The following is a 15267-nucleotide window of genomic DNA, read 5'->3' as shown; positions in this document are numbered from 1 at the left end:
TACACCTGGGTGAAAGCAAGTGAGTTACACAGCCCCATAGCTGCCTTTCTCCACAAGCACTGTGGGAAAAGTCTCTGAGCACACAAGCACTCAGAACAGCACTGTCTGCAGCAGTGGCACCCATACACACTATGCAGCACAGGAAGGTGCACATACTATTTGCTTCATTGAGACAATGCAGATGCCATTTACCTTGCTGGAAATGCTGGGGCCTTCACAAAAAATTGGCAAAAAAGGAAGACTCGGAGGATTCAGACTTGCTAGGTACTGCGGCTTACTTCATCCTCATGACTCAATTATTGCTTTTGTAGTGTCAAACAAGTGTAATACTACTAAACTCTTTTACCTACACTCCTATCTAGTTTACAGGGGAAAAAAATACTCCCAGCTGAAGTCATATACTTAACAACTGCATAAATCATGCTCATCTCAAATTTTCCACTCTTGGTTTCTTTTTTTAAAATAATTGTACATCATGTGAATGCCTTACAAATCAGTGCACTCAGAAGCTATGAGTGACTACGTAATGTACTTTTAATGAGACCATGTGTATTTTACACTGTGCAAACATAAGATTATCTTCACCTTGGGAACATGCTGGTCCTACCTTAATAGACGTTACAAAACTCTCTGTTACAGTCTCTTTTCCTTCACTATCCACATTCTGACTTAACTGAAAGGATTTATCCCTCCATTTACAGCACATAAACATTTCAGATCTACCAGCTGCCACTAAAACCAGCGGATGTTGATCTGCCAGAGGGGAGAAGGGCACTACAGAGGGACCTGGACAGACTGGATCGATAAGCCAAGGTTAACTGTATGAGTTTCAATAGGGCCAAGTGTCGGGTCCTGCATTTTGGTCAAAACAACCCCAGGCAACCCTACAGGCTTGGGGAAGTGTGGCTGAAAAGCTGCCTGATGGAAAGGGACCCTAGTGTACTGTTGGACAGTCGGCTAAATATGAGCCAGCAGTGTGCCCAGGTGGCCAAGAAGGCCAATGGCATCCTGGCTTGAATCAGGAACAGTGTGAGAAGGATGAGGGAGCAGGACTCCCTCATCCCTCATTAATGAGCAGGACTAGGGAAGTCATCCTGCCCCTGTATTCGGCATTGGTGAGGTCTCACCTTGAGTACTGTGTTCAGTTTTGGGCACCTCAGTACAAGAAGGACATGGAGGTACTGGAGCAGGTCCAGAGAAGAGCAACAAGGCTAGTGAAGGGCTTGGAAAATCAGCCCTATGAGGAGAGGCTGAGGGAGCTGGGCTGTTTAGTCTGGGGAAGAGGAGGCTGAGGGTAGACCTTATTACTCTCTTCCAGTACCTGAAAGGTGTTTACGGTGAGAGCGGGGTAGGTCTCTTCTCACTGCTGACAGTTGACAAGACAAGGGGAAATGGCCTCAAGTTGCGCCAAGGCAAGTTTAGGTTGGATGCTAGGAAACACTTCTTTACAGAAAGGGTGGTTAAGCACTGGAATAGGCTCCCCAGGGAGGTGGTTGAGTCACCATCCCTGGATGTGTTTAAGAGCCGTTTGGATGTGGTGCTCAGAGATATGATTTAGCAGAGGGTTGTTAGTTAGGGTACTATGGTTAGGCTGCGGTTGGACTTGATGATCTTTGAGGTCCTTTCCAACCTGAGTAATTCTATGATTCTATGATCCTATGTTTCTGTTCACTACAAACTAGACAGGATATACAGACAGCAAGCATTGTCATGGTAATTTTGCCCTCTAGCTCCAGCTCGTGAAAGGCTCACTTGTAGGTGAATCCTTTTCATTACAGAGCAAGAGTTCATTGAGGGCACAAGAATCGCTCAAAGGAAGGTCAAGATAGCATCTGTCACAACATGAAAGGTGACTGGCAGACTGACTGGTCTCTGTTAATCTATAGCAACCTGATACAATTAGCGGTATGTTTTCATTAGCCTTCTTGTCATCAAAATAATCCAGATGTTCAACATGTCTGCTTTCCAGTATGAAATGCAGCTCAGTCACATATGCCGTGATCCAAAAAGCCCATCAACTTCATAGGTGTTTGGGATTCAAGCTCATCAGATTCAACTAATAAACTTTAATCAAAATATTATGATATCATCTTCACATGATGTTAACACTGAACCAACAAATGGTCAGAAAGCGAAGAATATTTATTAACAAACTAATCAGCCTTTCCCTTTTAAGGATAGGAAACTTCAGCACTGCTTTACAAATTAAGATGGCAAATCCTAAATTTGACTACAACCAGAGTAAATTGTAAGTGGTGTAGAAGAATTTAAGCCCCCAGTAAATCACGAATGGCAATATCTCACAACAGAAACATTTCTTGTCCAAATCAGTACAACACTGCAGGCATTAGAAGTGTGGAAAAATACAATGTAGAGCAACGCATTTGTATTAACATGGTCCATAACTGAAACCAAGTTTTAAATGAGCTGGCTGGACAAGGAATCTCTGTGAACTCCAAGATGGTATACATTTACACCCAGCCACAGGAACTCAATATTTAACTGTGACGTCCAGTGTTAGTATGAGGTATTTTATAGTTCAGTCGGTAGCATCTTTTCCACAATAGGGTCTACACGTGAAGGCTTTATTTTTTAAAGTTCAGTATTCCTCTTCTCGCTATCAGATACTTAATGAACTTGAGAAGAGAGTGAGGATATCTAAAATAGGTATCTTTTAGGAAGATCAGAAAATAGGTCTGCCCTTGATTACATATGTCATCACATCAGATAATTAGATGCAATGCCATAATTACAATCAGCTGCGATATAAAAGGTAGATAAACAATACAGTAACTACTTGGATCACCTTCTAATGTGACACAATATTTTAATTAGATGACTCAGCACGGTGTTTTCAAAGACAAATTGATGAATGTCCAGTCTGCAAAGCAGAGTTCATTTTTATTTATCTGTTTTGACTGTGAAGTTAAAAAAACAAACACAAAACCACAGCCAGCCTGCTGAATTTTTTTGTATGGATTAAATTACTGATGACTACACTCGGTCCACATTTAATTAGTGATGAATGCACTGAGTACATTTGGCATCTAATTTTATTGATACTCAAATGTCAGTGTTAACAGATAGCCATAAACACTCAAAAGAGTGACTGCTCTGAGCTTCAAGTTCATAGCATTACAAAATGCTATATATGTGTGTGTAATTCTTCACAATGTTTTTAAAAGTTTGTGTTATATCTGAGAGTTCACTGGTTGAGCGTGGCAGACTAATTGTTTCACAACTAGGAAAATGGAACTGGGGTCAGAAGGCTTTAGAAACAGGGATGAATTTGGCTGAGCAGGGAGAGAGGCTGAGGCCAGGTCAGTGACACCTAGTACAGTCACTCACTGCCCTCCTCCAGCCCTTTTTGAAAAATAAGGAAAACAAACAATCACAGCTTTATATAGCACAAAAGAACAACTTCTTAAAACAAAACAAAACTGCACTTAAGCTCTAGAAAGAAAAGCAAGTCAAGGCATGCTGAATTGGCACTCAGTTAATGGTTCTTTTCTTCCCAGCAGAGATTGGGCTAAAGGGTCTGTCAAAGCAGCAGCCTTACTTTCAGCAATAAAACTTTGGTTTAGTGGGGAAATATTGGTAGTAGGTGAATGATTGGACTAGATGATCTGGGAGGACTTTTCCAACCTTGTGATTCCATCATTCTGAAACCCAGGGCTACCTTTCTGTTCATAAACTGAACAGGTTTTTATGGTCTCTCACACTGAGCCTTTATCTATACAGTGAGGTGCACTAAGATGAGCATTAGAAGCATTAGACTGCTTTGATTTCTCTCTCATTCCACTGTGATCTCCAGAGTCCTTTGTGTGACTTCTAGATTACAAAACAGAGTATCTCCAACATCACCTACCATCAATATATAACGCATCACACAGCCGAGCCCAGGGATCCAAGTATGAAATATGCCTCAGACACATTTAATCCATTCAGAGGCAATATATGCACTCATGCATTATGCTTATTACCCTCTAAAACAGCCCATTTATTATTCACACTTCTTTCAAGTCTCTCTTCACCTACTCTCACATACTCATCACCAAAACAATAAAATTAAAAAGCTTAATTTATCACATGAGATTCAGTTAGACAAATGCTGCTATTTATTTCAAAAATTTAACTATCTTTCTTTTTGAACAAAACATTTTTAGCTGCTAATATGCTGATATCAAGAGCAATACTCACAGTTGCTTATAACTCCTCCGAGTGGATCACCCTTGAAATCAAACTCAATATCCATGTATTTTCCCTGCGAAAGCAACATAGTTTAAGGCTATAACTTCTGTTTAAGAAAAACAGATATTTTGGAGACATTTTGAAAAGTTCCTCGGTCATTCTGCAGGCTAAAAGAGCAAAATGCAACCTCCTATGCACAACACCAAATTGTAAAAACCCAAAAATGATTCAAAGCTTCTAATTTTGCTATCACAGCCAGAGATTCTCAAGCCAACTGCTTTAAAAGGGCTTGGCAACCTGGTAATTTTTTTGTTTCCTCAACAAAAAGTAAGCTGCACAAACATTCAGCAGAACACTACCCCCACCCAACAGTGCTTGTGGTTGCATAGGCGTTACCACACTTACTAAAGGAAAAATGGATGTTCAAGCAGACGTATTTGCTCCATGCCAAACCACCTTAGCACTCAGAATAGCGCTCTGGAGCAGCACTAGCGATTACCACTGTTACTGGGGGTGTCTGTCCAGCTCTGCGTGCCTGCCACATGCAAGTGATGGTTTTTTCCCATTGTACTCCTTGCTTTTTAACTCAGGAGATCAGAGGCAACAATTAGCAGGCTGTCACCACAAAAGCCACTTCATTTGCAGCCATATTGACGCAGTGCGTTGCCTTGACTTCTGCATGAGTTTTTCTGCTTCATGCTGCTCTTTGCACTGTTTCAATTTGTACAACGAGCACTTATCGCAGTAACAGTGACGTTTAGCAACAACAGAATGGACAGAGCCACTCTGCGAGCACAGCTCAACCCGACAAGGAAGTTTAGAAGGATAAAGAGTGCTGGTAGGAATTCAATCCAGCTCCCCAAGCTACTCACAGAAATGATCTCACTGGTGAGATCAGAGGATAAAAACAATCTTCTGAAAGGAGAAGCCTTGTGTTTATCCTGCCTTACTGTGTTTAGGGAGAGATTTCTTGTTTTAATTACAGAACATGAAAATCAAGCACTTCACACTGACAGCCTCTAAGATAATTTTGAATTTGCTGGCTATTTTGTCAAGTTTGGCCTATTACATTCCTACTGAAACTCCATTCTTCTCCTGTTGGCAGCTGAAGCAGACAAGACAGGACAATACTTGTACTTCCCTGTTTGAAGTTAATTCTGAGCTGATTCAAATTTTCAAGATAAAGAATTAAATCAGATAATTAAATCTTAATTTCCCAAGGATTGGGCCAGCTGGCTGTTTCTGGAAGTATTTTTAGCTTTGTGTTTATAAGCAAGGACTTGAAAGGCAAAATCCTTCTTGTTGCACTTTGTCCTGGAAAGACTCCCACTTGCAAATGCCGCCTCTTCTCTCTGACGGCTCTCCTCCTCCAGCCTGCAGGACCTCATCTCTGTCAGCTGCATGCTTTCTACCCTTTTTATTACCAACAAAACTGCCCTGCAGTGCCTCAAATTTCAGACCTGACTTTGCCTCCACTGCCACGTGCGGGGCCCACAGTGCACACCCCTTGCTCCGTTCACAAGCAGGGCAGTGATCACAATTATGCTTTCATTCACTTATGGACTGTCAGATCCTAAACTTTGATTTTTTTTTTTTTTTTTTTTTTTTTGCTTGCTTCTGTTTGATTCTCAATAGATGTCTATGCCCACCTCAGAAACCAACAAGATATCTGACAAATAGGTGATACATCTTTAAAAAATACAGCTGAATGTGGTAGTAAAGCTAGGAAGACATTTGGGCAGGAGGATGTGCTACAACGTACAGAATGGCATACTGATTATTACTGATCACTAGCACTCTCCAGGCACCATGGTCCTTGGACAACTACAGTCACGTTCTCTCCCCAAATGATTCATTCACTCCTTACAGATGCCTTGATGGCTGATACAGGGTAAAATAAAAACTGCTGACAACACAGCATGCTCTCCCCTATAATGAATTCAAATTAGCCTTGCAGGAAATACTTACAAATCTAGAGGAGTTGTCATTCCTCACAGTTTTGGCATTTCCAAAAGCTGGCAAAAGAGAAGAACAAATAAGATCACATCTATCAATAAAAAGAAACCCAAACATACCTTTAAAATGCTATAAAATCTACAACTTTTTATACACTTAAAATAATCCTTGACTTCTGAGAAATAATACACCACACATTGCATTGATATCGTTCACTCAAGATAGACTAAGCGTGACAATTTCTCAATTCCGAAAACACCTATGGAAGTCCAAAACAGCTGTGTTGATGAAAGAAAATGAAAGAAAAGCACAGAAGGTGAAATTATTTCAAGACAAAATTGCACCTGGATTGAGGCAAATCTTGAGTTTGAATCTTCAGATTTAAAATCTGATGACAGAAATAACTTTTTATATGGGAAATTCTACTTTCTCTTCACTTCAGAGAAATAAATGAATGTTATCTGCCAGTACAGAAAATGATAAAAGATGGAGTCTGATTTATAAGAGTTTAAAACACCCTCTTCAGCTTGACCTAAGCTAGCTTTTTGATTAAAGCTTGGTTTTAACCTCTTTGGTTCAAACTTCCCAACAGAGCAATCTCATTGAGAAGTGGCTTCCTAGGGCTATGTTCAGATGGGCAGCCTCCGGCTCAGAACACACCCGGGACCAGAGGACATTCAAGCTCACACATTCTCAAAGCTCAGTGAGTCAACCAGGAGTGCATCTCCTGCTTTATTAATTACAGCACTCCTACTCCAACAGGAGCCTTTATTTACTCCCAGCATTTATTTATATAGTGTACAAATCTTCAAAGATCAAATCAAGTCAATGTTATTTGGATAGAAATAAATACATGTTTTTAGGCTTCAGCAAACTTGCGTGAGTAGACTTATTCTTGATCAAAGAATTGAAGCCAAAAGGAAAAGTTTCTTGCTCCTGAAGGCTAAGGCTAAGTGAAAGAATTGTTTTTAAAATCTTTATGCCTGCAATAAATCATCTTTTCAACAACCAAATCTCTGAGCTGCATTTTCTTAAACACACTGCTGAACAGTAGAGTCATTATAACCACACGGAATCAAACACAAGCGTTCCATTATAAAGCATGAGACACATTCCTCAGTTTTCCCTTAAGTTCATTGTTTCTGAAAGTTAATTTACAGTAGTGACTGTAGTTTTTTCTTAATAAATAAATAAATAAAGCAAAATAGAAATTTCCCATAAGATAAATTATGCACATTTAACATTTATGTCATTTTCTTGCACTGCAGCTAGACTGAAACCAATCTACATAACCAAAGGAAAACAAATCTAACCACAAATGCTTAATTCCTGTCTAAAATGTATATAAGCAGCCAAGCTTGCTCAGCGGCCTCCTGGTCCAAAAAGCTACATAAGCATTTACCACCACACCAAGCAGAACAAAGAATACCTTTAAATGACATAACATTTTTCTATGAGCTTACAGTATTCTCCTGCATTAAAACAAAGATTTGCCAGCTACTATGAAATCCAATAAATTTGGCAGTCCCTGGGGAGCAACTTTGCACTGGCAAGAAAAGCCATCACACTACTAATACTATTTCTGTCTACGTCTGAAGCCTGCCTTCCAGGGATAAGAGCAGCATGGCTCTTCTCTGTGAACTCCAAACCACAGAACATCGCAGCCCTCCGTTCCGACTTAAGGGAAATGGATCCAATCACCAAGAAAGGCTTATCCTGTATTTTTAGAAGTCTTTATATATTAACATTTTATCTTTTGCTCTAAGTCTTTGCTTGCAACTTGTGTTTTGTGTATAGTTCATGATCACATTTTACCCTTCCCGCTGCATCACTGCTCTCAAGTGTGCTTTTGCTTACCCTTCCCTTTTTTGATTTTTTTTTTCAGTTCTTACTCATGTAATGAATAATTGCTCCCTATAGAATACAATTCCTTAAAATTATGCATAGATAGCTAAGCAATAAATAAAATGTTGACGCTCAACAGTCTGACAGAGACTGTGCATTCTAAGGCCATAGCACAACTTCTTTCTACAGCAGTTATGAGAATTTGTCTCAGCATCACAACAGCTCAGAGAACTGTGGCAAAACCCACGCCAGGACTCAACACAATAGACTTAAATAAGCCCACGATAACCAAGGCACTTCTGAAGGCAAATATTAGATAATACAATAAAACTGCTTGCTTTGAGGATCACATATCCTATCTCCAGGAAAAATAAAGATCCTGTTTCTGGCAGCCAACCACTTCAAATTGACTAATTAAAAAACAGAAACCCAGACAATCACAAAGTCCTTCATGGGAGAGCAGGAAAGGCTGTCAGGAAGACAAACTAACAGAGACACCATACACAGGGAACAATAAGTTCTACAAAATAACGGGCATCCATGTGGATTAGGTTAGTTTTTCCTAACATCCATTTCTTCACTTTTTTTTTTCCTGAAAGAAAAATAATGCTTTGCAGAGATTGTCTGTTTACTAGGGCCTATGATAATATAAATTGGAAGGAAATGAATCAGAGGGACTGAAGTTAAATCTCTTAATACAGTCAAGCATCATCAAGCCAGGGTTAGGAAAGGGTATGACCTAAGAGAGCTGCCTAAGGAGTCTGGGAAATATGACCTAACTTCCTAAGCTCTCACTTCCTGAGGAAAAAATTCCATTTTTAAGAAGACCTCTCTGTAACTGAACAACTTTGTCTGGCTGTTTTCACAGAAAGCACCTCCTACAGTTTTGAAAACTGAGTACGTACAAAACAACAGTGGGTAGCGCTTCCAAAGCCAACTCATCAGGGAAGCTGATATACAGAGGTAGTACATGCTTGTGAGAAACATACCTTCAAGAACAGGATTTGACTGCAGAAGTTGTTCTTTCACTTGGTTAACCTCTGCCCCCTTGCCACATACAGCAGCTACGTATGACATGACAAACTTGCTTGCCTCTGTAGGGGGAAAGCAAAACAAAACAGCAGTAAGTATCGGCAATTGGTCATAAGGTCATTTGGAGATCTCCATCCTATTTTCACCATACCAGACAAGAATCACATTTCATTTCACCTTTCTTCTCTCTTGGTGGACAGCCTGGGAAGGAGAAAGAAGCTCATCATGCCACAAGAGCCACACCATGACATCAGGACCCCCACTGACTTAAATACCTAGAGCTCATCCAAGCTAAAGAAGTCACTGCTGGATACAGCACATTGCAGCTATTTCTCTGTTTAGCCTTAGGGAGCGGCAGCCAGTTAGGAAAGAAAACCATCTCTAGCTAACGTGTTGGAGTGCTTAGTCTGAATCTGAAGGTTTTAGCCTGAAAAGCTATGCCCAAGCACTTTCAAGATACAAAATTCAAAAAGTTTACCTCACTAGATACACAATAGCACAGATGTAAGCACACAACATGGAATGCTATACATATGTAATTACAACTCCGAAGTAAGCTACAAGTAAATAAATATCAGCAATTCAACATCACATAACGTTATGCAGCCAGTTTCAAAGTATAAAGTTTAGAGAAAGTAAAGTCTTCATTTAAACAATGGAACTAGTTAGAAGGTATAAACTTTTAAGGAAGTCAGGAACAGTTTTTGGACTGTGTTTGTAAGGATCTCGTTCACCCACACATGAAGATTTCTGAAGGAAAAAATCCATCTAACCCTTATGTTTTTGTTGGTTTGGACAAAGAGCAGCTGAGAAAGGACTCTGTTTATAAACAGAATCTGTGAAGTTCAGTATGATGTAAGATAGTAAAATTTGAGGCAACATCAGCTGATATACAATGTAATGACTAACAGCTGGAATCCCTACCAACTCAACCCAATTGCCATAAAAAAACACCACTACTTGTCATTCAGAGATCTGTTACAAATTTAAGGGTTTCATTTCAGCAAAGAACTGACAAACAAGTTATCCCTTGGATTTCAATTCTTCCCTGTTTAATCAAGCTTGTTTGCTGGTATAAAATGTCTATTCTACACTGGAAAGAAAACAGAGCAAGCATGTGACACAGGAAGCAAGCAAGCAGAAACCAGCGGTGTCCATGTAGACTCCCATCCCCCTGAACCACACAATTCGTCAAGCCCAGCTGTCTTTTCTAAAAATCCCTTCCCTTCAGAGCTTGGAGTTACCAAACTATTTGATATGGAATACTTGCTAAAGCAGTCAAAATCTTTAAGGAGAACTACTCAGTCAAAGAGAGAAGAAAGCACTGAAGCAGCAAACAAGCTATTTAGAAAAAAACAAACAAACAAAAAAAACCCAATACCAATACATACAATGGCCTTCAGATAGGCTTTGAACATCACTTAAAGACAGAATAAATGCTATTTCCTTTATTAGGAAGTCTGCTTCACTGAATGAAGACACGAGGAAGTGAATCATCAACTTAACATCAAACAGCACTTAAATACGCTACTCATCCTGGTAGCGTTCCATGCTTTCTTGCACAGTGTTACTGTTACTGTCAATTACCTATATAAACACACAGTGAAACAAGACTAAAACCTGAATAAATAAAAGAAAACAAGTGATGACAGTTCTGTTTCAATTCTCTCAGTGCAAAAATGCCAAATGTTCAGTCTACCAAAAACATATATTCTAAAACTTATATTCAGCTGTACTACCAAATTTGATTCTTCACCTTGAGGAATTTCTCCACTATCCTCCTTTTTCTTTGCAATGAAACCTAAGTCCTCAGCTATTAGATCCACTTCAGCATCCACGATTACATCGAATATTAAAGAGAGAATATCACAAATTCTGAGTTCATTATTGACTTGAATTTCAAACCATGCTCTTATGCTATTCAGTACTTACCTTTATAAAGAAGGAATTATTCATATCCTGACCCATATGGATATGAAAATTACAGAACACAGTCAGAACTCATATACAAACCTGAACCTACCAGAATCTTCTTTACAAATAGAGAAGTTCAGAAACTCAATCACTCCTACACCCTTCAGTTGAATAAATACATTAATAAAAGTGCCCTTCTGCTGTTTGAGAAATTACTCATCCTGAGGAAAAAAAAAATCAAACAGTTTTGGTAGAGAACTCTTTTCTGATGTGTGAAATCCTAGACAGAATCCATAATAATCATATTAACAAGAACTTGCTTTTTTAATATATACTCTTATGGAACACACAAATGTTTTCATGCCATTGAACTGGAAGAAAAGGATTAAATTACAAGAATTCAAGACATTTTAACTGGCTGCCACTAATCAGACAAAGGAAAACAAGACATCACTCATGAACAAAACAGAAGCCAAAGGCATTTATCTCAACACTCCAAAGATGAAGCCCACGTTTCACGTTGTTGCGCAGCATTCAGAAGACTGATGAGATTTCCAAGGTAATCATCTATTGGTATGAATTTTCCTTGGGAAATGATGTATTCCATCATAAATGCAAATATTTTAAAGGACATCCAGTGTAGAAGAGCAAGAGCATTCAGCTGTCTCTGCCTTCAGTGTTTTTCAGGGGAGAGCCTATAGATTTTTGGCCCTTGCAATACTCTACTTCAAACTAGCGTCACCACAGCATGACTTTGCACAGTGATAGCAATATCTCATTAACACATGACAGGACTACATCATGGTGACAGCGTGGAAGAACATGAGTTTAGGAAAGATCACCCCTACCATGACATGCATGACTGCACTCATTTTCCACAATGGCCTAACACAAAAACACACCAGTATCTCTCAGCTCTTACAGCTTCCAGCATCACTTTGCAACAGATGAATAACTGTGAATGCTTCTGAATGAGGTCAAAGCTGTTTATTACCTGTTTTTCCAGCTCCACTCTCTCCTGTAATAAGAATACACTGGTCTTTGTCCTGGTCTCTTAAAGATCGATACGCTTCGTCTGACAGAGCAAAGCTGCAAGAGAAAAGAGCCAATTAAGAATTAGATAAAACAGATAGCAACAACAGGTATGATTTGTCCTTCACATCCATGCAGAAAAAATAAAATATCCAAGCAGAGAGTTCTGTAAGCACTAAAGCTTTCCATTTCCAGAATAAAGACGCACAGAAGCAAAGTGGATACTTTGGCTCATGGATTTTTTCAGGCTTTTCCCCAGGAACGGGGAAGCAAAATCTGTCTTACAGGGTTTTATGCAGATAGAAAACTCAAACTGACAAAATTTGAGGGAAATTCAGGTCACATTCCTCAATGAGCAAAAGGTCAATGCGATGGGACATGTCCAACCTAAAGATGTTTAGAGAAAGGAAACAGGAGAATCCTGTACACTAATAGTATCATAAGCTTCAATTTCTACTCTGACAAGTACAAAGACATCTCTGAACCTGAGAAAGTATGGACTGTTTTAACCATTTGGGGGTTATTATTGGACTTATGCGCAAATATGCACAAGTGTTTCCCAGTAAGTGTGTTCTTAGTACGCTAAGGGTGAAGTCGTACTGTGAAATTAAAGAATATTATAAGAATTAGCAGCCTTCCTGCACCAAAAATATCTTTCTATGGGACACAGAACATTTTAAGTCTGAAACTCCCGGGCTGCAATTTGGATCCAAACGTGCTTTGTTGCCATGCAGCAACATGTATTTTGGAAAAATGCAAATATGTTTTTTATATTTGGGTTTTCCTCAGTTGTCATTTTAAGCCAGAGAAAGAGTAGCATTGACTTTGGTTCAACTGCGTTTTCCAGCTCGTGGAACAAGGCTTTCTGGATGCAGCACTAGAACTCCTTGCAAAAACTTTAGCAGTACCTACAAAAAGACATAAAAGCAAAATCCAAATAACAGGGCACACTTACAGCACTAAGCAAACTCAAGAAATACGCTAGCAAATCTGCTAGCAAAACATGCATAGTTTTACATGAAATAAACATCCATTCATCAGACCAAGAGCTTTGTTTGATTGCTGTTCCTCACAAAATGGTAAGTGTCAGTATATATTTAAAAATGGATATAGTTCATTATTTACAGCAAACAAACCACAGTTCCAAAACAGCAAATAACTCACAGGACAACATGAAAGACATAGTGGGTACAGATTTGACACATCTTTTAGAAACTTAATCTACAGCAGCTCAGGAGCTTTGCATTCCGCTGACATCTGCAGAGGTACCAAGTCTTGGTTTTGTGTAACGTAGCCATGCAGAGTTCTCACAGGAAACCACAGCTTTCCAAAAAAAAAAAAAAAGCAAGCTCTTTGACATGAAACTAGCTATGGTTAGCATGGGCAAAGTGATCCATGCTCAGCTTCTTCTAGAGACTTCTACTGCTTCAGCTCAAAAGCTTCAAACATTAAACCTCTGTATGCTCAAATCAGTTCATATCTATTTCTTTTCCGCTAGCTAACGTTGCCCCTTGAGCCCAGGCAGTTCTTCCTTCTGGCTTCTCCTGCTCAGGGGTTTTTAGGACAATGTCATACTTCCCCAGTTATTTACCAGGTGCACACAAAACACTTTGTACTCCATCCTTCATCGCTATTAGACTCATCTCTTTTTTCTTTCTAAAGCAACATCATGTTCTGAGCTCAGCCATCCAAGCAAGAGCCCAGCACACCAGATGAGTATCATTCCAAGAAGGTTGGAAAACAGGTCACAAACACCTTCTGCCTCCTTCCTTACAAACTCATCATCCCGGCCCTTCCTCCCTAGCTCCTGCCACTGATGTTCATGCCATTGATTCCCCACTCTTTGTGTTCCTCCCTGTCCTTCATTCTGCACCAGGGCTCCTCCATTGCTTTCCTTACAACTTACATTATCTCAGACTCTAAACTGCAATTCTCCCTGGGCAGCTGGGCTACTTGCTTACCAACCACAGAGAGGTCACTACTCCTTTTGATACACTTACCACTGAACTAGAATTAAAACTGATCTCTCAAAGCTTACTATCACTATGGTGATTGAAGCATTTCAATGCAGTAGCTCAACCAGAGGTGAAAATGTGCTTAGGAGAAAGTAGCAGGCTGTAATGTTTTGAGCATTACAACAAAGTCAGTCCATGCCATGGCCAACATGCTGGAAAACTAGAAAAAAAAGCCAGACTCTTTTGCTGTTGAGAGACCATGACACAATTTCTGGCATCTGCTTTACTGACCTGAATCCAAGCTACAGTAGCAATAACACTTTACCAGACTCTCTTACAGGATATATTTAGGAAATGAATAATATTTGCTGAACGCTGCTGCAGATATACTTGTGAACTGAAGGGCACAATGCAGGGTGTTCAGACAGGCTCATCCCAGCACACATTTATGAAACTTTAATCACCATCCTTTTTGCAAGGAAAAATAAAGCAGTGAGACATAAAGGAAAGAAATATAGCTACGATTGGCATTAACAGGCCATGTGAGAGGTTATTAATGGCAGTGTCATGGACCCATGGGTTTGACTGAAAGCTGGCTTTCAGCAGGAAGGGTGAGGCTCTGTGGTGCTCTCAGACCTGCAGGCTAGGTGGCTCACTCTGTGCCTGCTGTCCTTCAGACAATCACAGCAATCAACTATTATTTCACTGCTGGAACAGCGTTCCTGGCAGGAAAATGAAGTCAGCATCAAGCACAGAGAAAGCGTTCTCTCTGCTGATATACTGAGTTATGAGTTAATCAGATTAGAAACCATTCACCATTCCTAATTCACTGAATTTCTAGTCTTCCAGCAGCCCCCACCAGAATATATTTCAGTGCTTGATGTATTTATTAACTCTGCCTACTTTTCTCCTCCCTCAGCAAAGAAACAGAAAATTAAGTGCTACAGAGGGATATGAGAAATTGGAGAGAGAGCGGGACTCCAGCCAGACCTGGTCTGTCCCATCCTAGCCAGGGACGCTGGGCATACATTTGCTTTTAGTCCACTCTTCTACACAACCCATCAAAGCAAGTTTCACAACCGTACCAGATATTCTTCACTCCAGACACAAGAAAGAAAGAAGTCAACTCATTTTAGAAGTTTTGCGGAGCCACTTACTAGAATTTTCCGAAAAGTTATCTCCGACGTTTCAACCACTGCTCCAACAGTTCAATTTGAGGAGGCAAAATCAAGAGCATGTAAGTAACAGCACTTAAGGTTTATTTGTCTTGCTGGCATTGCATAAACAGCATTAGGCACACTTACATCACAGCCTCAACAAAGAACTTTATTTCAAAGAAGAA

The 15267-nt window shown here is 39.8% G+C and overlaps 1 protein-coding gene across 20 annotated transcripts in view; it reads right to left on the bottom strand.

The window, feature by feature from the left end:
* MYO1B (myosin IB) overlaps positions 1-15267 on the bottom strand; it is a 117731-nt gene that overhangs the window by 43815 nt on the left and 58649 nt on the right. For all 20 annotated transcript variants that reach the window (XM_046944053.1, XM_046944051.1, XM_046944054.1 and 17 more), the window contains 4 exons: positions 11933-12027; positions 8982-9086; positions 6160-6206; positions 4201-4264 (listed from right to left, as the gene is read on the bottom strand). In XM_046944053.1, the coding sequence (XP_046800009.1) occupies positions 4201-4264; positions 6160-6206; positions 8982-9086; positions 11933-12027 (311 nt within the window). The remainder of the gene's footprint in view (positions 1-4200; positions 4265-6159; positions 6207-8981; positions 9087-11932; positions 12028-15267) is intronic.

This window comes from Gallus gallus, chromosome 7 (assembly GCF_016699485.2).
Source record: "Gallus gallus isolate bGalGal1 chromosome 7, bGalGal1.mat.broiler.GRCg7b, whole genome shotgun sequence".
Lineage (NCBI taxonomy): Eukaryota > Metazoa > Chordata > Aves > Galliformes > Phasianidae > Gallus > Gallus gallus.
The sequence above is the reverse complement of the archived record's forward strand: the minus strand, read 5'-3'. Positions and strand labels throughout refer to the sequence as shown.